General features: G+C 47.5%; 7 protein-coding genes across 7 annotated transcripts; 2 read left to right on the top strand and 5 right to left on the bottom strand.

The window, feature by feature from the left end:
- Positions 1 to 806: 806 nt before the first annotated feature.
- FMP27 (Fmp27p) lies at positions 807 to 9065 on the top strand (the record flags this gene model as incomplete). The annotated part of the gene is made up of 5 exons (XM_020209240.1): positions 807 to 1627; positions 1727 to 2337; positions 2392 to 6379; positions 6692 to 8499; positions 8566 to 9065. The coding sequence occupies 5 exons, from the start codon at positions 807 to 809 to the stop codon at positions 9063 to 9065; spliced, it is 7728 nt and encodes a 2575-aa protein (XP_020066985.1).
- A 656-nt stretch (positions 9066 to 9721) lies between these two features.
- Positions 9722 to 10284, bottom strand: MED19 (Med19p; the record flags this gene model as incomplete). Its single annotated transcript, XM_020209128.1, has 2 exons — positions 9722 to 10167; positions 10224 to 10284. 2 exons carry the CDS (start codon positions 10282 to 10284, stop codon positions 9722 to 9724), a joined length of 507 nt encoding a protein of 168 aa, XP_020066984.1.
- A 400-nt stretch (positions 10285 to 10684) lies between these two features.
- Positions 10685 to 11977, bottom strand: TIF3 (Tif3p; the record flags this gene model as incomplete). Its single annotated transcript, XM_020209277.1, has 1 exon — positions 10685 to 11977. The coding sequence occupies one exon, from the start codon at positions 11975 to 11977 to the stop codon at positions 10685 to 10687; it is 1293 nt and encodes a 430-aa protein (XP_020066983.1).
- A 608-nt stretch (positions 11978 to 12585) lies between these two features.
- Positions 12586 to 14947, bottom strand: CANTADRAFT_124280 (uncharacterized protein). Its single transcript, XM_020206226.1, has one exon. It carries the CDS (start codon positions 14629 to 14631, stop codon positions 12793 to 12795), a length of 1839 nt encoding a protein of 612 aa, XP_020066982.1. The 5' UTR covers positions 14632 to 14947; the 3' UTR covers positions 12586 to 12792.
- Positions 14948 to 16409: 1462 nt separating this feature from the next.
- On the bottom strand, positions 16410 to 16991 carry ANB1 (translation elongation factor eIF-5A; the record flags this gene model as incomplete). The annotated part of the gene is made up of 2 exons (XM_020206451.1): positions 16410 to 16865; positions 16977 to 16991. The coding sequence occupies 2 exons, from the start codon at positions 16989 to 16991 to the stop codon at positions 16410 to 16412; spliced, it is 471 nt and encodes a 156-aa protein (XP_020066981.1).
- Positions 16992 to 17604: 613 nt separating this feature from the next.
- CANTADRAFT_40075 (uncharacterized protein) lies at positions 17605 to 18834 on the bottom strand (the record flags this gene model as incomplete). The annotated part of the gene is made up of 1 exon (XM_020208824.1): positions 17605 to 18834. A coding segment is annotated over one exon (1230 nt), but the record flags the coding sequence as incomplete, so codon positions are not given.
- Positions 18835 to 21022: 2188 nt separating this feature from the next.
- On the top strand, positions 21023 to 23374 carry FGR47 (Fgr47p; the record flags this gene model as incomplete). The annotated part of the gene is made up of 2 exons (XM_020211386.1): positions 21023 to 22184; positions 22266 to 23374. The coding sequence occupies 2 exons, from the start codon at positions 21023 to 21025 to the stop codon at positions 23372 to 23374; spliced, it is 2271 nt and encodes a 756-aa protein (XP_020066979.1).
- Positions 23375 to 23694: the final 320 nt, after the last annotated feature.

Below are 23694 nucleotides of genomic sequence, written 5' to 3'. Positions count from 1 at the left end.
TGATGGGATAGCCAGGACTCTTCCACTGTGTCGACGTCTGATGATTGTACATACTTTTGATGATGTGTTGTAAGCTAAAACAAAAAGACTTGGAAGTAGTAACTAAAAATTTTCACCACCCTGGGGCCTGAGCATGGGAGCGGGCCTCGATCGGGAAGTCGGGCGCGCGCCGCACGGTCATGTGAGCGTCCTGGGCGATACACGACGTGCGAGATGAGTGCGGCCGCACACAGGAGCCAGGAAGTGATGGGTGCAGCGTGCCCGCACCGGACGAGGGCTGAGCCCTAGTCGCCGAAGCGTGAGCAACACGTGACCCATTTATCCCAATGCGGGTCCCGCAATCTTGCTCCGGCGCTTCATGCGCCACAAACTCGATCCTGCGGGGTCCACCCATGGAAGCCCGTACTGGGCGCACTGTCAACATCGGCTTACGTAACCAGGCCCATCACCACCACCGGTACCGTCTATCAACACCACCACCACCACCACTCCCCGGCCACGCCAGCACACACTCCCCAGCCACGCCTCCTCCCCCTCTCCACCCCCCTCCACCACATCCTCGCCCCAGTCCCCATTCAGGCCCGCTGCTGCCCTTCTGGTCCCCCTCGTCCCGCACCCAGCCAGCCTCCACCGCAGCAATTTCGTCTCATCCCCAACAACGGCCCCACGAAACAAACAATCCCACCTCCCGCATTGCTGTCTGCATCGCGTTCCTGCCGCCAATCGTCCCGTCCGTCCCGAAGCTCTCATAAGCCCGTCGTTCGCTCGTTGTTTGTCCTTCACCTGCACCAATTGCACCCACAACCATGTCCTTCACCAACACCATAGGCTACTACCTTGCGGTGGTGATATTGTCGTGGATTGCGTTCTGGTACGCCGTGTATCTCGTGACGGGGCTCCATCTCTCGTCATTCACCATCAACAACGGCTTTCTGTTCAATGGCATCTCCTACACCTCCAGCACCGTCAACGTGCTGTTGGGGTCGCTCCGGTTCCGTCTTTGGGGCAATACCCGCAAGATCATCCTTGACGACTTGGTGGTGACCTTTTCTCGTGGAAATTCCGGTCGTAGCCGAGTCCGTGGCCGCAAGAAGCGGGCCTCTCATCATGAGCCACCACTGGCAAAATTCGAAGTGTTCCCTCGAAGAGCCATTCCTCGAGCCATTGTCAGGTATATCGCCTGCCACTGCCCATTCGTGGACGTCGAGCTTCGAAACTCGTCGGTGGAGCTCGCTAAAGACCACCATGTCTCTGTGGAGTACGCAAAATTCACCTTGGGGTCGACTTCCACCAAGTGGGAACCCCACAAGGCCCGCTACGATACCACAATCGTGTTGAACAACACCTCGCATGCCATTGGCAGCTGCACTCCGGTGGAGCTCGTCAATTTCAAGGTTCAAGTGGAACTACAGCTCGACACCGTCTCGGGAGTCATCGACGATTTGAAGCTGCGAATCTTCATGAACGACTTGACGGTGCTGGCGTTCAGCGTGATCAAGTACTTCCTTATCGACTTGTACGAGGCCATGGAGGAGAAACATGCCACAGAAAATCAAGAGCATCAGCATGAAAAACTGGTCCAAAAGGTCCAAAACCAGCATGAAAACCAGCCACAGCAAGCCAAAGAGTATCAGTATGAAGAACCGGAACAACAAACCCAAAATCCACAACCTCCCTCCAGAGATTTCTCCAAGAAACACATAGCTGGCCTATTGCGTTTCCACAGCAAACTTCACAGAACAGTGTCGGAAATCTCCATCCACCTCGAGAACATCAACTTGGTGGAAATCCCTTTCGCCACCATCGTCGACAACCAGGACTTCTCCCAGTATTTTGGCTCCGATACCCCCAAGACCTCGTTAGATTTATCGATCAAATCGTCGTTTTTCAACATCTCGAAATTGCAAAAGGACGCTGCTGGCTTCGAGGCTGTTTTCGACCCATTGATCGACAGCCCCTTCCATTACGTCTCGTCGGTACAATTGCTCCGGTTACACTTCTCCAAGCTTGTGGATGTCAATGGCCATATCGCCAAAAACTCCGACGAAGTGCTCAATGTGCCCAACTGGTCCTTCACATACAAGACAAATATCTTCGACCATTTGGTCCGAGGCGACGGTTTCAAGAACTGCGTGTTAGAGTTGTTTGCATCTGCTTCGAGCCCCATTTTGGACTTGGACACCCACCAAGTAAGCGAGCTTTTCTACAATTTGGTGTTGTTCAAGAAGTTCATGAAATTGAGAAGCGTGAAGAAAATATCCAGAAAAACACCTAAACCTGTCGAAGACGACGAGAATGAGAGCCAGGATGCCACCATGATCGAGGGTTCGGACGACGGTGCCAATGAACCACAAGAATCTACGGTTCCTCCTAAAAGCATCAATATTCCAGAGCCTGGCCCACCTGTATCACAAGGAACGGTAATTAGGGAATATATCCTCAAGCTCCTTAATGACTATTACCCAAGATTGGACCTCAAATTCATCGTGGAGCAACCCAGAATTATTATCAGACACTACGATACCCCCAACCAAAAAGTCCAGATCCTCAACTTCTCATATTCCTTGCTCGACTTCCATCTCCACACCACGGACTCCAGAAATTACGACTCAAACTGTCAGATTCTCAGTCCTTCTATTCGTTATCTCGAGAAAGCACTCAAATCGACAGCCACCAGAAGCGAAGAACTAATCAACCAAAACATTGTCAAGGTTCAGCAGGCAGACTTCAAGTTCGAAATCCTCAAAAACCTCAAGTTCAAGTGTAAGGCTGAAATCGAGGAGGCGGTGATCGACTTGACCAAGTTGGATATTCTTAGAGGAATCCACAATTTCCTTAAGGATATCGTGGGAATGGCCGAAAAAGACTTGAGTATAGGAGTCATCAACGACTTCTTGAATAAAGAGATCGTTCGGGTCAGACAGTCGTTATTCCAAAATAGGCCAATTTATCCTCCCATAAAGCTGACTTTGGAAGAGAAGATCTTCAAGTATCTCCCTGCTTGGATTTTGGAATGCCAGATGGATTTGAGATCGGTCAATATCTTATTGGGGTCGAGGTCGGTATTAATTCCTCGTGAGTTCATCACCAAAATGGGCGAGGGTTTTAATGACGATCTAACTCGCGACCACCATGGCTTGAGATACGTCAAATTCAGCTTGGATGAGTTTTCATTGACTCTTAACAACAACGACATGTCAGAATTCCATGAGCCCAACTTCGATGACATTGTTCCCGTTTTAACTACCTCCACGGCATCGCTGGAGACATTGACCCCTTCATTCAATGAATCACATTACTGGGGTGTCCAATCGAAGATAGGTAATTTGAATACTTCTATGTACCTTAACTTACAGGGAAAGGAGTCAAAATTGGCTACATTTTTGAGCTTGCCATCTATCACATTCAACATCCAGGCCATTGTGAATGAACTGCATCAGAACCAGTTGAAGGTCGACATGAGCATGGACCAGTTCAGGGTCAGTTATGATAGATACAAAGCATTTGTGTTGATCGGGGCCTTCTACCTTATGAGGGAATTTTTGTTCGTTCCCATTAAAGAAATGCTTGGGAAGTTCAAGCGTGACTTGAAGAAGTATCTGACCCAGCCATTATCGCCCAACCCAACTTACGAGAAGAAATTGAAGGATTTCATCACTGTCGAATTTACTATTCATGACATTTCTATTTTGGCGCACTTGGGAGATGATTTCAAGACCAAGTTCCAGATCCTAAAATCTTTCATCACCTTTGAAGATGGAATCGTAACGGTCAACAACGAATTCTTGAGAGGTTTGACGGAATCCCCATTGGTTAAAAACCGTTGGTGTCGTATTTTGTGCTCTGATAATCTCAAGGTGGTTGTGAACGATCCAAATTCGGCAGAAAAGATTGACATTCACACTGATTCCATCCGGATAATTCAACCTCATGGATTTGTTGCCCATAGACTTTTCGACAACCTTTCTGCCACCATAAAGGTCATGAAATATATTGTCCAATGTCTTTTGCTCGAAGCCAACAACCGTCACAAGGTGATTCAACCCAAGGAATCAAAAACCGTGAAAATGCCCAAGCTTCGGATCAGATCCAATAAGCTTGCATTCAGCATGGAGGACGATCCATTTGAAAGTGAACTCAACATGATTTACCAGTTGGGGTTAATTGAACAAAGAAAGCGTATCGAACAGGAGAGTTTATTCGAATCGAAAGCGGCCAAGGCCAATCATCCAATGACCCAAGAGAGAGAAAACTTGTACCACAACTTCTCGATGTCTTGGATCAGAAAAGTCAAGATTTATAAGGCAGAGTTGAAGAAGGAAGTGATTGAAAACAAGAAGCATTTATTTGGAAACGAAGCCACTCTTGCCAAGCTGTACAACGAGGGCATAGTTACGTACCCAAGTTGCGCACCACTTTTGTTCATCATGATGAAGCGGTTGGATTTGAGAATTCGCAAACCACAATTTGAGTGGGACCACCTTCCACAATTTCTCCATGACTTGGGTCAAGGTATGCCGAAGGATATGAAGTACTCCTTGAATGTGCCGATGTACATGGATCTTAAGTTGGACGAATTGAGGATGCATCTTAGGGACTATCCATTGCCTATTTTGTACGTTCCTGAAAATGTCAGTTCTAAGAGACCCTGTCTTTCGTTGAAGGGCCATTTGATCATTACCGAAGAACTCATCAAAGATAAAGAGCATGTAAGAAACAATCATGTTCCATTGTCGTTAAATGTCAAGAATAGTGAAGAGGATAAATTCTATGCAGTTACCATAGCAAAATCTTTGTCTACTGTCAAGCTTTTCACCGAACTCAAGTGTGACTTCGACTCCGACCTACCAGCTCGGTTTGTATGGGGTCAATCGCTTCAGTTTGGTATTCAGCAAGCTATGCTCAATTTCGATCAATTTTCCAAGCCTCCTGTGGACCCATCAGTCAAGCTTGGGTTCTGGGATAAGATGAAATTAATCATGCATGGAAAGTGCCAGATCAGAATCAAAAAGAGCTTGGAAGTTGCTTTCAAAGGCTCCAGTGACCCCTATGATTTATTTGATACATCCTCAGGATTCGTTCTATCATTCAAGGATGATGTTGTGTGGAAGATCAATGAGCATGATGATTCGAGGCTGTTCTTCGACATCGAGTCCGAAAACTTGTCGTGGTACATTCCCAACTACCTTGCAGCGCCATTAATTTCATGGACGCGTGAAAGTTCCAAAGCTATCTATTTCCCAGACTCCAAGGCATTTATCACCTCCTGTTTCGGCTATTATCTTCAGGATCACAACATGGAGGCAGCTCTGTCTAAATTTAGCTCGAACGTACTAGAAAAGAACGTTGTCAATTTAAGTGGAGGAGTACATTTCAGAGTAGGGTTTTTGCTTCAGAGAAAAAATAAAGATGGCCAAAGAACGTCCGAATGCAAGCCTCATTATGACGTGAAGTTATTTAATCCAGATTTCACCAAAAAAGACCACGATTCTTATAAAGGATTCAGGAGTGAATTTATTCATATGGCCATTTCTTTCAATGCAAACAGAGAATCCAGTTACAACTCGATCCACCTCAGCCCCAAGACATTCCTTCAATTCTTCAGATGGTGGAAATTATTCTCAGGGAACATGTCCTTACCAATAAGAAGAGGGAAGATGTTCGGGGAAACTCAGAAAGCTCTGAAATTTTCCCAGTTATTGTACACCAACAAGTTCGAGTTTAATTTTAGATTGTTGTTCTTGTCTCATATTTATCAGGACGAATCGATTTCTAAGGATGGCGACAGAATTGAATTTGTGGGAATCAGAGCAATGATTGATCAGTTCTCAGTCGACTTGCATCAAAGAAAGGAGTCCGTCATCCAGGTTCACGAAGAATTGTCTCGAAATCAAAAGGCCATGAAAATGAACTTTAATGTTGGAGAAGTACATCTTTCAAAGATCGATCTAAGGGTTATACACGCAGTTTTCAAGCAAGATATCTACAACAATAACTCGTTCGACCAATTGAAGGACGATGACGAGAGGAATAACTACAAGATTTTTGATAATGACAAGAGATGGTTCGACATACAAGATTTTGAGGAAGCATTTTCCTTATCGTTGAGAAATTGTCCAAGGACTTTTAGCATTTATCCTTTGATGTATGCCAAAAGGTTTTCCTATGTCAGAGACACCTCATCTGACGACAAGCAAGATGATTCATTTGGTGACGAGGACACGCACAAGTGTTCCTTGAACTCTAATAATGTGTTCCAACCCCAGATCGAATCCTTGGAAGAAAGATTGCAAGAATTGAAGGAGCAGATTAGTAAGAACCAACGTAAGGGTGCTCCTATGGGTGCATTACAGAAGAGAGTTGACTTTCTTCAAAATGAGTTGGTAAAGCTTCAAAATCAATCTTCTAAACCTAAGAGCCAAAAATCAAAGAAAACAAGCATAGCTCAAAAGTCTGAAAACAAGCAGGGTGAGCATGGAAGCGAACCTTTCAATTCGTCCAATGCATTGGCTATTTCCGGTAAGGAAGCCTCAGGCAATATTAGCGAGTTGGAAAAGAATGAGAGCTCAGCTCAGCAATTTGTTGGAACTTTGGAAGCTCCTGTGGTACAATCTGGTGGATCAACCAGTGTTCTGGTTGAAAGGCCACAGCAAAGCCGGGATGTTGAATTTGATGATGATGGCTTTGATAGTGCTTCCTCTGAATCTTGGGCATCTGCTCATTCTGAATCGTCCACCTCAGGAATGGATTCAAAGGAACATTTCAATAACAAATTCATCCTCATCAATATGCTACTCAAGTGGAACTTCAAGAACAGAAATTATCTCCTCAAGTATATTCATTTTGTACAACTCAAGAAATTTCTTAGGCAATACCTTTCATACGAATCCATCGCAGCAATTGAAGAAATCATGGAGAAGAATTCAAACCAAGACGTACCAAGCTTGTCTACCGGTTACAAAAGCAATTCGTCCTACCCTTCACAAAATCCAGAAAATCAAAAGTCTAAGCTTTCTTCAAGTGAGAGATTAGAGAGGTTTGACCAAATTCTCCGAGATGTTCCCGAGTTTCAGGGCATATCCGAGGATTATCGGATTGAAATAATCTCCCCACAGATCCAATTACAAAGCGACGATGAGCCTGATTCCGTGGTGCTTATTTCCACTCCAAAGATCGACTCGAAGATTGTTTCTGTGGTGAACAAGAATAGCGAAGGCACTCTTGACAACTCCAAAGAATTTGCTACCAGATTCGGAATCATGATGAAGCATGCCAACATTTTTGTTTTACAGAAAGAAGACGTGGTGGGCTCCAATCTCGGCATTTTGAGCAGAAACACCTATGGAGCTCGCTCGAACTGGCCACCATGGCTTGGGATTGAAATCTGCAAGAATGGATTATGGGCCGGAGAAGACAAATTGTTGGTTGAAAAAACGTCACTTATGATTATGTACGAGCAGATCAAACCATTGGGTGCAAGAATAGGTGAGGGCGAAGGAGATGAAGATGAAGGTGAAGATGATGATAGTGAAAATGCCAGTGACGTTAGTGCCAGTGACAAAATCGGGCCTGTTGATAAGCTCTTTGTTGATTTCCCCAAGCTTATCATTTCATCCACGTCCAAGCAATATTTCACGCTTTACATCATCGTCTTGAGCCTCCTCTTCTACACCGAGCCCATGAGCAAAGAAATCAGTGAAAAGCTTGAAAAGCTCAAATTTTCAATTGACTTCCAAGACCTCACTTCTATTCACTCCAGATTGAAGGAGCTCCATAACTACTACAACATCTTGAAGATGTTGATGTTGAATTATGGCTTCCGGCAAAACACATTGACCAATGAAGAGTTGAACAACTTCCTCCTCTTGAACATGGAAAAGGGAGAAGTTGTCACCGAGATATATTTGATGATGCACAGCATCTTGACAGGTGACTTCTACAACGATCAATCATCATCCAAACCCAAGGCCAACTGGTTTTTCAAAGCAGACGAGATCATTCTCCATATGTTGGAAGATGATAGGACGCCTATCCTAGACATTGCGTTGGCCAAGGGATCATACCGAAGAATTGTAAATGAGGACGGGTCCAACGATAACAAACTTGACATTGGGATGATCCAGGGGTTCAATCTTATTAAAAATTCTAAGTACCAGGAGTTTTTGGAACCGATGAATGTGGATAAGATTAAGCCCGGGAACTTGATTACTGTAGACTGGACTATGAATAAGCCAGTCGGTGGTATCAAGATAATTGAGAATTTCGAAATCTCATCTCAAGCCCTCAGCTTAAAGATTGACGAAGTTACAGGAAAGAAGTTGATGTTGTTCATATTTGGAAGCGACACCGATATTGAAGAAAGTCCTTTGTTAACTGTTGTCAACCGCGAAAATGACGGAGACAGCGAAGACGAAGATGACGATGGTTTGAACGCTACAGGCTTGAATGGAGGTTTCCTTGAAGCCAACGATGGAATCAACAAGAAAGAAGAGTACGAGGGTGAAATTGAAGACAGACTCTTTGATTCTGAGAGTGAGTCAAAGGTAAGGTTCGATAAGAATTTAGAGCTCAAGGACGAGAAAAGTGAATCGAAGAGATCGCTTTCTCGGAGAAGATTTTCCAAGAACTTTTCACTGAACTCTTCCTCGTCCTTGGTCGACAATGAATATCAGGACCAAATCAATAATATGATTGAAAGATCCAAGAAGTACTTCAGTTTTGTTTCGTTCAAACTTCAGCCTATTTCCCTCCTGATCTCTATCAGCCTCAACAAGGGCTACAAGCGCTTGTTGAATGTCCAAGACTTTTCAATCCATTTACCAGAGTTCATCATTCAAAAGAAGGTTTTGTCGTTCTTGGAAGTATCTACTTTGTTACAAAAAATGGTGATTAAGACCTTGTTAAGTCATTCAGGCAAGCTCTTGAAGAATAAGTTTTCTGTCAAGAAGAAGCTGTCCAAGAAATTGATGAAACCCTTGAAACCATTGAAAAGATATGTCAGATTCACACCAGTCGACGAGCTACAACTGCGGACCACAAACGAAGTCATGAGCGTAGTCGAATGAACTTCGAAGAGTTACAACTATGAACCACAAACGATATTACGTTTCACGGTCCAAAACAAATGACAGTTCTGCTACTGACGAGAGAGTACTTCTCCTTGGAAAGTGAGAACGCTTCTTGTCTCAGGATCTGTTACAATGTATATGTATATATGTATTATAGCCACGAGCAATATTTATGAGAAATATGTAATGACTAGCGAGATCTGTGATAATATGATCTTCGAGAGGGTGCAAGCTCTAATGAGAATTAAGCAATACACACCAGGTTGTGTGATAGGTGGGATCTTGGCCTTGGCCTCTTTCAATTCCTTCTTCTCCTGAGCCTCGGAATTCTGAAGTCTTCAAATTCATGAGTACATCAGTTTACCATGATGCCAGAATGATGATAGTTTTGGTATACCAAATACGAGCTTCCCGTGGTAGGCATATACCAGAATCGCTTTCAGTCTTCCTCGGGTACCAGCGTCCGTGACTGCGTATTTTATCGGAGTTTTGGGATTACCTAGTACTTTTGCTTGTCGAGGGGAGACGTTAACCGGCACCTTTCTATGAAATCTGTCGATACCCCAAAAGACAGAATATTGAGCAACTTGTGCTACAAATGAGACAACTGTAGATAAAAATTAGGGACAGTAATATCGCTGCTCCTTTCAACCTTAAATGTGCTGTCTCTTGACGTCTCCGTTTGATTGTTTCTTCTTTCTCTTACCCTTCTTGTACTCGTCGTTCTCCGACATGTCATCTCCTCTCATCAACATCTGCTGGTCGTTGATGGCCAAGTCTGCTGTATTGAACCCTGGAATCCCGTTGATGGACGTCTTGTCAAACTTCAACGCTTCTCGCAACAACTCAGGGTCCAACTCTTTGATGATATCTGGTGCTTGCGCCACCATGGGGTCTAACAACCCTGGTGGGAGCGTCTTGGGGCCAGGAATTTGGTGCTTTCCTGGAAGATCTTGGATGTGATTCTTATATGACTTTCTCAACTTGACTCCCTTGGAGCCATCGGGCTTTGTTCTGGCCAAGGATCTGGCTATTGGCTCCAATCCATAGAGAGAAAGGAGGTTGTCTAGTGGTGATGGGGTTGGAGCGGAGTAGTTGTCTGAGGTTAGTATGGACTGAAACGACACGAGTCACGGGAAACGCGGGAGTACTTACGGGACGAGTCTATCAAGTAGTAGCTGTCTATGCCCTCTCGTGTATCTGGATGGCCTGCCATTGACGGTGGTGTTGGTGGTAGTGGTGGTTGTGTCTGATAAAACAGAATTTTGGGTATTGTGCACGTGATGTGCACATGATGTGATATCGGAGCTGAAGAAATATTGCCAGTACTCAGACCCCAGTAGAGACCCAGACGAAGTCCAGCCAGTACTGGCTGGCCCTCAGCCAAGCTGAATATGGTGAACATGTAAGTATTTTTTCAAACCACACCAAGTTGCACGCCAAGTTGCACTCCTACATGAAGACGTATAAAGGCATAAATTAAACACAGGTTCGAAGAAAATATCTATATAGGGATAAGCTGATATGCTTCTAAATGTTACAAATCATGGAGGCACTGGCGCCGGCCACTAATCGGCTCTTCTCATCCTCCAATAGTACCATCAATGCTAATGTATTTATTTACCAACAACTTCCCAGCCTTGGTCTTCCTTGGGGGCGTCGTCTTGGATGGACAAGTTGGCAGCAGCAGTCTCCAACTTGGTTTCTTCCTTTGGCTTTTGTTCTTGTTCGGCAGCTTCGTCGTCAGACTCGCCTTCTAAGGCCAACACACTGAATGCAGACTTCTGAGGCTTTGGTTGTTCATCCTTCTTTTCCACTGGCTTGGTGGTGGAGGCGACACGCTTGGCACGAGGAGGCAAGGCTTGGCCTCTGGACCAGTCCAAGACTGGTTCGTCCTTCTTTGGTCTCTCGGCTCTTTCGAATCCTCCTCTGTTGCTTCTTTCTCTTGGAGGCAAGGTCTGTCCTCTTGCAGAACCCCAGTCCAATTCAGGCTCTTCTCTCTTTGGTCTTTCGGTTCTTTCAGGTCTTTCGCCTCTTTCAAATCCTCCTCTGTTGCTTCTTTCTCTTGGAGGCAAGGTCTGGCCTCTAGCAGAGCCCCAGTCCAACTCTGGCTCGTCTCTCTTTGGTCTTTCGGTTCTCTCGAATCCTTCACCTTCTGGTCTTTCGCGTCTTTCTCTTGGTGGTAATTGTGCTCTGGTGGATCTAGCAGCACCCCAGTCCAAGTCTGGTTCCTCTGGTCTTGGGGGTCTTTCGCCTCTGTCGGCTCTTTCGAAGCCTCTGTTGCTTCTCTCTCTTGGTGGCAATGCCTGGCCTCTGGCAGCGCCCCAGTCCAATTCTGGCTCTTCTCTTCCGCCATCCAATGGTCCGCTTCTGCTGGATCTCCAGTCACCGTCAAAGGCAGTGTTTTGAGGAGCAGCTACGTTGACGAACACCTTTCTTCCGTTGAAGTCGGACATGGTCATGTTAAGCGCCTCTTCCAACACAGAACGCTCGGAAAAGGTGACAAAGGCAGTACCTCTTGGTCTACCACTTTCACGATCGAGTGGCAACTTGACTTCTTGCACAGCGCCCGTGATTTGCATGCGGTTTTCGAAGAATCTGGCGACAGCATCCTCATCCACTTCCCATGGCAAGTTGGCGACTCTGGCACGGTATGGAGGAGCATCGGGCATTGGGTACTCCTTTCTCTCTCTTCTTTCTTCGAATTGACCCGATCTTTCGAATCCTCCTGAGCCGAAGCCGCTGGAGCCAGATGGAGCAGTATTGACAGGCACAGCGGTAGAGGACCCAGCGGAGAATCCGATGGAGGTCATGTCGACCTCCTCATCGGCCCACGAAGTACCTCCAAGCGAATCATCCGCTAAGAAGTCTCCGATGTCCATCTTCTTTCCTTTCTTTGGAGGAGCCATGTTGATTGTTAGTGACGGGTGTAGTGGTACGGTTGTCTGAAGTGGTTGATCTATCTGAAAATTTTTCTTGCGAAGAGAGTAGGGGGTGCGCGGCGCAGATCGTGTGGAATGGGTGGGGGGAGATGTCGGTGGGCTAGGGAGGCTAGGGCGAAAAATAGCGGGCAGCGAGCGCGCTCTAGCGAGGGCGGATCTATGGCTAGCGGCGACTGGTGCGTGTCTAGCGAGGGCCACGAGGTCTATCATTGGGTGCGAAAAATGGACTGGAGTGAGTTGAGGACCACTTACAATAGTGTAGCGTAGGATGTGATTTCCAGTTTGGCAGAACCACAGCTGGCAACTCAACAACTGAGATATCACCTTATGATAGCGTAAGCAAGACAATTGCAGTATGGAAGGAGCCATAGTTGAGAAAATAGATATTCGAAATACATTGGTTACTATAATACAAAACTTGTAAATGTGTATACTAGGGAATTTATAATGAATAACAATGGACAATCACTGGGAGACCAATTAATAGACATATAAATGAGTAAGATCCTCAACTACTACAGGTAGAGAATGTTCAATAAGATCGATCTTGGTAGATACCATATCAATGAAAGGGTCACAAATTGCCAATATGCTTGAAATAACGAAATCGGTTTAGTTTGCGCCGTCCAAATACAAGCTTGATGAGAATATCTAAAACAATTTGTTTGGTAGTAGATTGGTCGCTCTGCAATAATCACTGCTGAAAAGTTTTCACTTTTCATGGCTCTTCTCGCACAATAGTTCTACTTATCGGTCCTTGATAGTCCTAATATTGTCCTATCCTATACACGTTGCTCGACAATGCTCCGCTGGGCATCGGTGGGTTGTGCGTCGGAGTTTCTGTCTGCGGGCTCGGAAAGGGCCTCGAGGGGCTCGGTTCCAGGTGCTGCTTGGGCAGTCTCGGAGTCTGGAGTGGTTTCTGTGGCTTCTGCGGTCTCTGGGGCCTCTGGAGTCTCAGCAGTAGTTTGTTCAGCCTCTGGAGTCTCAGCAGTAGCTGCTGTCTCGCCTTCTGGCGTTTCGGATCTAGCAGCCTGAGCAGCCGCAACAACAGAGTCTCGGTTCTCGAGATAAATCCTCATCACACACCAATTGAACAAATCGTTCTTGCTGATGCCCATGAGCCTCCACCAGATGGCCTTGACTGTGCCATACTTTCGGTTGGAAGTTTCGGTGGCCCGCTCCTCGATATTCAAGTGTGCGTACTGGGAGTCTCTCAAAATCAACTGCACCCGCTCATCTATTGGGATCAACTCTTGGATGAGGGCACGGAGTGCAGGATCGGAGCGCAAGGCCTCGAGGTCAACGCTGAGTCGATCTTCGTCTTCTTCATTTGCATTTGTGTTGGTGTTGTTGTTGTTGGTAGAACTAGCGTCACCATTGGCGTTAGCAGCGGGGGCTTCGCCGTTGGGAGTGGCATCGGGGGTGGGGGAACTGCCGTTGTTGGTGTTCTCGTCATTAGTGCTGTCATTATTGGTAGTGTCATTATTGGTTAATTCCCCGTTGCTAGTGCCGGTAGTGGCAGTAGCAGAGTTCTTGTATAAATAATCCCGCTTGCACATGGGGCAGCAAGCTCTTCTTTTCACGAGCCAGGGGTCCAAGCACTCGGCATGGAACACATGGCCGCAGATCAAGCCTCTGACGATATCTTCGCCCTCGAGCACCTCCAAGCAGATGGCACAGGTGCCGGAGGTGAAGTGGAGCTCTTCGCTGGGGTCGTCATTGACAGACTCGGGCTTGGACGCCGAGTCGAGGAGATCGGGGATGTCCACGGGGGGCAACTCGTCGAGCTCGATGGCCTCGGATGTGGTGGTGGTGGTGGTGGTCGTATTAGTGGTTGCAGTAGTTGTGGTTCCTGCGTGTTCGCCAAGCGAGGTGATGTCGTGAGAGGTTCTCTCTTTCTTGGTGGTGGTGGTGGAGACAACGGTGGTGATCTCCTCGGGAGCCTCAGCAAGTGGCTCAGGTACCGCGAGGCCTTTTGCGGCGGCGTCCTCCTGGAGCACACCGTCTCTCTGCTCGTGATCACGTTCTTTCCCACCGTTGAGCCAGTCATGGTAGGTTTTCTTGGGGAACAAGATCTCGACCTCTTCTTCCGAGAGCTTCTTCATCTTGGCAAAACGAGCTCTTCTTCTTCGCCTGTGTCTTCTCCGGGTGCGCTGGCTCATGTACATGCGTCCGTTCCACGTCAGGCCTCTTCGGATGGCGTACTCACGGATGAACTCGAGCTGCTCGTAGATCTCGTCGTTGGTGGGGTTGGACGACAAGAAGCCTGGCGCACGGCCGGAGGCAGCGCCTCCTGAGCCGCCAGGCGCCGTGTCGTTGTTGTTGCCGCTGGCCAACACGCTGGAGAGCAACGAGTTGGAGGCCACGAAGTTGCGGTGGGTGAGTGGGTAGACATGGAGGCCGTACTTGGAACGCACGAAGTAGCGGACCGTGAAGAAGATGAAGAGGGTGGCGATGAACACACCCACGGCTAGAGCCAAGAAGAACAACACCGTGGACGGAGTGTTGCCCACAAAGGACGGCTGTTGGAAGACGGTGGAGGACGTCGTGGAGGTGGGGGGGCCCCCGAACGTGTGCAGCGGAAGCGTCAGCGGCTGCTGAGTGACAGAGGGCAGCGACATGGGAGGAGGAGGCTGGTGTGCCGCTGGCTGGAGTGGTGGAGGAATGGTGGTGGCGGTTAAGATCAGGGGGGTTTGCAGCACGTGATGGCTGGTGGATGACGGGACGGAACGACGGAAGTGGAGGACGGAAGTGGAGCGGTGCGAACACTCGGCTATGCTAGGCCAGACAGCAGGTGATGACGGACGCTAGGAGGAGGCTGAAGTAGCGGATTACTGGCAGAGTGTCGGGCAGCGACACAGCAGGTTATATACGTGGTGCCAGGATGACAAATGCCGGCTATGGCAACGGTCTGGGTAAAGTGCTCGCAGCGGCGATCCAACCTGTGCAGTTTAGGAGATAGGCCACGATCTGCGGGTGGGGAATCCAGCCGTGGCCCCGTGGCGAGGGCGAGCCCGTGAACGGGTGGAGCGAGCGAGCTAGTTGGCTGTGGCGGAAGCGGCAGCAGCTGGTGGGCTAATAAGCTGGTGGGCCAGGGGCAGCCACTGGCGTTGGGCTAGATCTTCCATTTCCACACACCTGTCACTACTGGCAGTCCGCGCATATCGAACGGTGCGCATAGCGGAACGGAAGTAGCTGCGATGCCCGCGATCGACTTGTCAATCTGAGGCTGGGTAGTGCTGACCAGGCAGTGTCAAACGTCCGGGGCTTCGACGCAGCCGTCTGGACGATGCCAGGGTATAGCGATGGTCGCAATGGGTCGTATGACGTCGCATGGCATGGTATGGGGCTGGCTTCGTATATGGTTGGCATCGTCTGGGGTTGGCTTCGTATATGGTGGTGGGGCAATCTTCGAAATGGACCGCAGTTGCTGCTGCGGAATCGGGGCCATGCAGGCTGACATCAGTCGGTTTGTGTGTCGTTTTGCACCTCCTTCGACATCTACTTGATCGGCGTTCAGACGCTGTGGCAGAACACCTTGCTGCCGTAAAGAGTGGAGCGAGCGGCCCCGACCCAGATCGCCGTTCTCGTTTGGTGTGGAAGTATTTCCTTGTTGGGCAAGTGTTGCAGGCCTACATGGGAGTTGCTGATTCATTCCAGTCCTTTTGATCCGGCTAGTGTAAGCGCAGGTACTTCCATCCTGGTAGTGTTCTGAGTCGGCCTGTTATTGGTCAAGAACAGTTGCAATTTGGCCATTGACAGTAGTAGTCTTTGGTCCATGAACAACTAGAGACGGTTCTGAACACTACCGTATTTTTCCATTCTACATTACAACAATTTCCGTTCTAGATGTCTTCGTTTTTGGCCCATCGCAACTGGTCTCCAATACTTGGCCATTCTGAACATTACAATATCTTTCTCGATCTCCTTGCTGAACCCATTCATCAACTATTTTTATCAGCAGTTGCCAGTATTTGGCCATTCGTGAATTTTTCACTACTCCTATTCCGCAGGTGTCTACACGTAGTTACTGAGTCAAACTCCTCATCTCTATCTCCAATTCGGTAATTTTTCACTTCATGCCTCAAAATTGAGCTTTTATTCCTTTTCAAATATTCATCTTGTTCTCCTGGCCTCCAATTCCAGATGCCACCACATCATCTTCAGCATCCGCTAAGAGCAAGATACAATCTCCCTATCCTCTTCAATTATACCCCCATAACTCCTGTGGGTTCCGCATCGGTCACCATCGGCCCCAGTCCTGCTTACGTCACTCATCGTGCTACATTTAGGCTCTTACATATTTATAAATTGTACAAACCTATACCAGATTTATGAGAATTAAATGATTAATTCTAGCAGCATGTCACCATTGAATGTAATCAGAATGTTGGTTAGCTTACAATTTTGGAGCTTCCTTGAAGGAGATGGCAGCTTCTTCACCCATAGCAGAGATGATAGTAACCAACAAGTCCTTACCTTCGTCGAATTCGGATTGGATCTTGTCACCTAATTCACCGTCTGGGATCTTGACATCGTCCTTGGTGTCACCGTCTTGGGTCATCAAGGAGAGGAAACCATCGTCAATGTCCAACAATTGGTATTCTTGTCTACGGACGTTTGGAACTTCCATATTGTGGGTGGAAGGAGACAAATCTTCCAACTTCTTACCAGTGAAGATGTCAATGGCAACCAAGTGGACCTTGGCGTGACCGTGCTTACCGGTCTTGGAGGTGGACATGTCAACAATCTTACATGGTCTGGACTTGATGACAACGTGACCGTTCTTTCTCAAGGCAGAACATTGGATTGGGAAGGTCAAAGCGGCACCGGCATCGGCGGTCTCAAAGGTGTGCTAGATGTTAGTTTGGCTCTGGCTGGTTGGAAGCAGGGAGTTCACGTTGGCGAATGCCTGGACCGTTTGCTCACTGCACCTTCACGGGCATCGGATCGGTGTTTCACTTACGTCTTCGTCAGCCATTTTTTATCGATAAGTTTTCTAAAGAAAAGAAGAATGAAAAGAGGAAGAAATCTTTTTCAGAACAGCAGGAGGTTGAAGAAAAAATTTTGGAAAATCAACGCCAAAAAATGTCGCGCTTCGTTGGCTTACGTAACCCAATTCTCGGTGATGTGGGTGGCTCGCTGGGGGATCACGCGTAAACCACAGTATGGCTCTAGGGCTCACGCCACCCACAGTGCACAGTATGAAGGGCATGGACTGGCTTTATGGCTGCCATTTTGAGATTAGATACAGCTGCTATGTTTTTCGTGGTATCAGGTGCTTTTCCGGGTATTTTTACCGTAAAATTGGCGAGTTCTACGCCCCCCTCTATGTGGCTGCCTGAACATTGTGGCACGGCGTACGAGCAATCGGACCGCGCGACATGCGCGCGGGCTGGATGTCGCCGGTGAGCACACGACGGGGCGATGCGGTTGCCAATGCAAGGGCTGCGGGGAATCACGTGTACAAGCTCGCGTGACCAGAAGTGTGATTAATCGATTAGCTAATAGTACATATATGACATAGATTATACCGAGGCCACATCGGCCTTCAAAGGCACGGGGTTCGTCACCTCGTCCTCGGGCTCCTTCTTCTCGGTTATGGAGTGGTTGAGTGCCGAGATTTCCGATTCCTCCTGGGTGGCATGCCCGCTGGAAAGCTTGCTTTCCAGTCCGCCCTTAGCATTCTCGGGACTAGCTCGTGCCTTTTCTAATTTTAAGCTTTGTACAATACCGTCCCACTTGACCAACAACTCCTGACACCGCTCGTGCAACTTGAAACTGTCGGGATATGCCAATGCCTCGTCTTTCAAAATACATTTCAACACCTTGTGAATCTTGGTCTTCTTCAAGAGGTCCACACTCACAGGAAAATCTCCCAAACGGTAGAGAATTAATCGTGCTACCGACAACTCGTCCGCAGTTGGTGGCTTGAGCCCATTGGTATCCTTCGGAGTGACTGGCTGGTTCCGCTGTATTAATGATCTTTGGAGCTTGATTCTGCAAAGCCATAATTGGTGCTGTTTCTCCTCTTCGGTCAATGGTTTGGACTCGTGCTTCGCCTTGTGGCGGGGGCCTGTCGATTCTGGAGGGGTAGTTGTTGTTGTTGCCGTGCCGTTGCCATTTTTATTGGTCTTCTTGTCTTTGTTATTCTGTAATTTGGTCTTCTTAATGGGCTGTTCCTCTTCCTCGTTTTTAACTCGTTTTCCATTACGCTGTGGAGTGGAACTTGTAGAGGTTTTGCGTGCACGTATTCTGTGTTTGGATTGACTTGACTCTTCCGCTTCAGTGGTGGGTTCGCCGTTCTCCTCCTCTTCCTCTTCCTCCTCTTCATCTTCCTCTTCTCCTTCTTCGTCCTCTCCTTCTTCCTTTATGGACGTATCCTCTTCCTCTTCTTCTCCTTCTTCTTCTTCATCATCATCTTCTTCTTCTTCTTCATCCTCGTCTTCATTGAAAATGTTGCTGATGAAGGTATCAAAATCAAGCCCATCGGTGGCAACGAACGCTTCATTTACGTTGGAGGGCTTGCCGTTTTTCTTTTTCTTGGGGTTCTTTTTGAACAGCTCAGGGACCTTCTCGAGCTGGGCTTCCAACTTGGCCTGACTCAAGGGCTCTAACGACTTTTCCGTCATCCAGTAGAAGTCCCCATCAGGAATGAATATCACGCAGAAGTTGGTCAGTTTCTTTTTGGCCTTCAAAACACCCGCAGGTATAAGGTCATCAGGCATGATGAACGCAGGCCATTGGGGATATCGTGGCATCTTAGCCAAAACCAAGTCTTTCGCAGAAAGATTGGATGTGGTGGCTGGTTTCTTGGGGGGCATTATGGTCGATGGGATGTGTTGTTGTGATCAAGACGTGTCTTGAGGTTTGGCAGCGCAGTGGTGAGACTGGGTGTCGACAAGTGAATTTTGACGTGTTTGAGGAGGGGTTCTGCTGGGCACGAAGTCCACGTACTACCCTAAGAAGCTGAATGGGGATTGATCACGTAGCAATCTCCGATACACCCAAACACCAGTGAGAATAACGATGTAAACAACCACCGAGTACAGACAGGGGGGATTGTGGTGCGACGAGTAAATCTGGGGGAGCACGTAATCTACCTAGAGACGGCGATACGGGATGGTATGGATGATGGCGGGATTGAAAGTGGTTGGAAGAAAAGGACGAGAAAACATATACACCGAGAATTTCATAGTAGGGCATGGGAGACATTGGAGACACGAGACATTATACCGTGCACGACATCCTGGGCTCCGGGACGAGATGGGAGTGCTGGGACTTGTGGGCGGCTAGAACGAAGCGAGAGGGCTTGTATGCTTAGAAGGGCGCTTGGATGGGGCGCTGGGATTAGATGCTTGTTTTACTATTGCGGTGTGGGTGCCTCTATGGCTCCCTTGTCTCTGGCAGGTGGGGCGGCTGGTAGTGTGAATGTCGCATCTTGATTCCAGATCTTGGAGCGGGAGGCAGATCCGGGGAGAGCCCGGGAGTGTAGCACCGGGCCGAGACCACGCTAGAAGGCATAGTTTGTCTTCAGAAGCAAGTAAGTTGGAGTGGTCGGAACTGGGCACTTTCTGGTCCAATTGGTTGTCGATTTAGTGGTCGCTCTCTGGTCCAATTAGTGGTCCACGTTGGTGAAAGTGCTCGGTGGGGCTCACAATTGAGATTAGATACGGACACTTCTTAGTTGTTCCAGGAGACTTAGGGTTACGCAATATCTGAGGGTGGCTGTAGCGTGGAGTGTAGTAGGGTTGTTCTTGGACAGTTGGATAACATTCAGGCTCTACTATCGTCCTTTCTCTGGTGTGACTTTTTTTGCAATTTCGCATACAAATTAGGAAATCCGCCAAACCAAGAAGTACTCTATTGGTTGAACATTAAAAGTAGCAAGGCAATATAGAAGAAGGGCACCTTTGGACCTATAGACAACAGACTAAGCCTAGAGAGGCGTATTACGAGAAGCAGCAGTTAGAATATCAACTTTTTATCTAGTATGTTCTATGGGAACCAGTTCTGAGAGGAGGAGAGCGAAGAAGAATTAAAAATGGAATTTCTTCCTAGATTGAGTTTCACCATTTGAGTTTCACCATTGGTAACTACTAAAAAAGGTATCATATCAACACCTGGCATTAATAATCGGGTATTTAATTATTGTAGCTCTCTGGTGGATTTTAGTGAGGTTTCACCAGCTGATTTTTGCCTAATATTCAAACCAAGGGTGGTCGAACGCCATATCTAAACCTACAGTATACGTGTGATGCGATATTTGATTATCGAGTGTATGAAGGCATATTTATCACTAAAAAGTCACTGATTTATATAGGGTAACTCCCACCAAAGCGAGGCTTATACGTGAGTAATGACCTGCGGTTACCAGATGGCTACAGCTGGTATTATCACACGGCTCTGACTGTCGACATTTGATCTCGCTATGAGAAGACTCTGGAACCAGGCAGACTCTCGCTGGGTCCATCACTGCCAGTTTCACCCTGTTTTAAAAATCCTATGATGCTCCTATCGCAGTAGATAGTGCCAGTTTCACCTACGCAAGTTAACTCTTACTACAAATAGTGTGTTTTCTACAGCAGTCGTATCTCCAGAGCCAACGCCCCAACGCCGCTCGATTCACCGTCACAATGATCGTGGATGGTGCTACGATTAGGATCCGTTTTCTCGGTGCTGAGCACCGTTTTCAAGCCAAACTCAACGTTCGCAATACCACTGCCACCGCCAGAATTCTCTACCACCAGCTCTACCACCAGCTTACCACCAATACCACAACAAGATCAGTACCACCACCACCGCTACCACGCCAGGTCCCTTCTTCCACTCCCCCTACAATTCTCCCTAACCTCGTCCCAGCTGCAAATTGCCGCACCACCTCCCCCTGTGCCCAGCAGCCTCGCATTCTCCCTACGCCGCCCCTAGCATTTTTTGCAGTCCGCTATTCCTCGCCCATCTACGCACACTTTCTCGCTAATACCTACACCGACCACCACCACTCCTCACACCATGGAGCACAGTGTCGAGCGTACCAAGCGCAGCATGGACCTCCCCAGCCCTCAGACGTTGGCAAGGCTCCTCGAAGCGCCCTACAAACGCCAGAAGATCGACGCCGTGCCACGAAGCTTGGACGAGACGCCAGCGGCTAACCAACACCACCATCCACCAGGACCATTGGAGCCGCCACCACCCCCAAACCGTGTGTGGGGACTCCCACAAGCCTGGGGAGCCCCCATGCCTCCGTTCTACCATAACGCCCCGGCAGTTCACTCGGTTCCACCCACCATGGTGCCACTTATCCAACCAAATGCAAAAAGATCCGATTTCTACGCTGACTTGAACCCCGACGTGGCAGACCCACAAATCATCCACCAGGTGGATGGCATTCTCCAGCAGTTTCCCCCACCGTTTCCCCCGTTTTTGCCGGCCTACGGTGACCCCTTGGACCGTGCAGACACCAACGACGCTGACGACAACGAGAAAGGTGGCATAATGGTGCCGTTTATATACCCACGGCCACCCAGGATCGATGCGGACAAGCTTCCGTACTCGCTCGCGTCGTTCAAGAAGAAGTCAGTCACTCCCCCTCGAAGAACAAGAAGAAAGGGCAAGGAAACGGAACCAACCGAGGAAGACCCCTCGGTGTACCTCCAGATCCCTCCTCTCCCGTTTCCCCCTCCCAATTACATGCCCTACCCTGTGCTAGCACACAAGTCCAACTTGACGCCAGGAGCCGTCTTTGACGCTTTCATCGATGCCCACGAGTACTTGCCCAGAACCGACATGGTGGTTGCAAGCGCAGCCGGGTCTTTGTTTGACATAATGGCCCAGTCCAACCAGGAGGGGTTTGAAATCGAAGAGTACGAGAAGCAGCAAAGGCAAAAGGCCCTTCTTAAGAAAGAAGAGGCCCAGAAAAGTGCCCTCGAAGCAAGCACCAACTCTGCTGAAGAGAAGGAGGTGGATTCAGACGAAGAAAGAGAGAACGAATTTAATGAATACTGCGAATACTTGGACGGAATCAGCACCGAGGATTACGTCGATTACCACGATGCAAAGAACGACGAAGAAAAAATCAACATGGTCCAAGTCAGTGCAAGACCCCAGGAGTTCATAAGAGTACAGTCGACCACCAGTGATTTGAGGCACCTGCTAAGAACCACAGAATTGGATAGTATGGACAATTCTAATGAATTCACCCAAACACAGCAAGAGCTTCAAGATCACTACACCATGGCTTCATACTATGTGGAAGATATCCTGCAGGTTTCCACTTCTGACATCATAAATAACCCCTCGAAAGACATAACCTTTGCCAACGGTAACAACAGGGAAAGAAGAAGGAAAGAGCTCGTCAAAACCAATCAAGAACTCGAGGCTTATACCGAAGAACACCGCGAGCAGGTGTATCACGCCAAAAGAAACCAATTGCTACAAAGATTGAAAAACCTACAGCTGTCAAAAATCTCCTTCACAGACTCAATTATTAACGATGAAGAGTTGTTGAGGTATAAGGAAAGGATAGATACTCTCAGAGATGAAGAATTGGTACGACTTCGAATGGTGGAAAACTACGACCTTTTGAAGAATTCGTTATCATTCTACCAAGACTCTAATAGAGTGTACAAACACTTAAATTTGGTGATGACCAATAAGCTCGAAAAGTTGAAGCACTTTCTAGAATTCCAAAAGAATATATTCAATGAATACCTTGCGGGTAACTACAAGGAGCTCAATGATATAAAATCCAAAGAATCATCCAAGTTATTCTCAGGTTTGTCTGATAGAGATTACTCCCAAGAGATAAAGGAAATCATCAGGAAATCAATGAGCGAGGAGTTAAAACCGGAAGACATAGAAAAGTTCGAAAATATCAGTATTAAGTCCAAGGACTTATTCAAGCTCTCCCCTGCTGTTCAGCATTCTAATGTTCATGACTTCATGCCCTTAATAACCCCAGAAGAATTCAGCATTATCACAGGGGAATTACCTAATAAAACTACCAAGGACACTAAAAATAGTGGTGGAAAACAATCCAACTTGAAGCATCAAATTTTCCAGAGTCCCTTATATGATAGAATTACCTCTGGGTCCGACACAAATGTTTCGGATAGCAATAGTGGATCCAATACTGCCACTGCCAAGAGAAGGGGAAGAAGGAGTAACGCTCAAACGGCCTCTAGTCAAATCAACGGAATTATCGAGAAAATCAAGGGGGACGGACCCGACTCCAAGTTCTCAGAGGCTACTTTATTGGCAAAAATCATGAAGCAGTTTAGTGGACCTCAGTCTGCCAAACTGGAGGAATTGACCAACGATTTAGAAATGATGGGCTTGAAGACCATGTGGCCAGTCACCAAATAGCTCCCTTGAAGGGAGTATCTGTGAGTGGGCCATATTGAAAAGGATGCAAAGCATATATGTGGTGCTGTTTCTTATATCATTGCACTCCACAAGCCAACTCTAAGCATTTGCTTACTGCAACGACCGGGGAACTCTTTCAGTTATACAGTGAACGACCAGTGCGGAATTCCGCAGATCTACAATAATGAACAACCAATATATTACAGCATGAGAATACAGAGCAGAGTCACCACAGAAAACATCGTGGACATTAATAGAATTTGAGTAGGAGTCAAAAAGAGAAGAGTCATAAGTAACACATTGTAACTTGTAGAAGTGAA

The sequence above is a fragment of the Suhomyces tanzawaensis genome (assembly GCF_001661415.1).
Source record: "Suhomyces tanzawaensis NRRL Y-17324 unplaced genomic scaffold CANTAscaffold_1, whole genome shotgun sequence".
NCBI classification, from domain to species: Eukaryota; Fungi; Ascomycota; class Pichiomycetes; order Serinales; family Debaryomycetaceae; genus Suhomyces; species Suhomyces tanzawaensis.
The sequence above is the reverse complement of the archived record's forward strand: the minus strand, read 5'-3'. Positions and strand labels throughout refer to the sequence as shown.

Coding starts and splice junctions, on each gene's coding strand:
- CANTADRAFT_124280 (XM_020206226.1), bottom strand. CDS start 14,631: ATGTCGCTGCCCTCTGTCACTCAGCAGCCGCTGACGCTTCCGCTGCAC.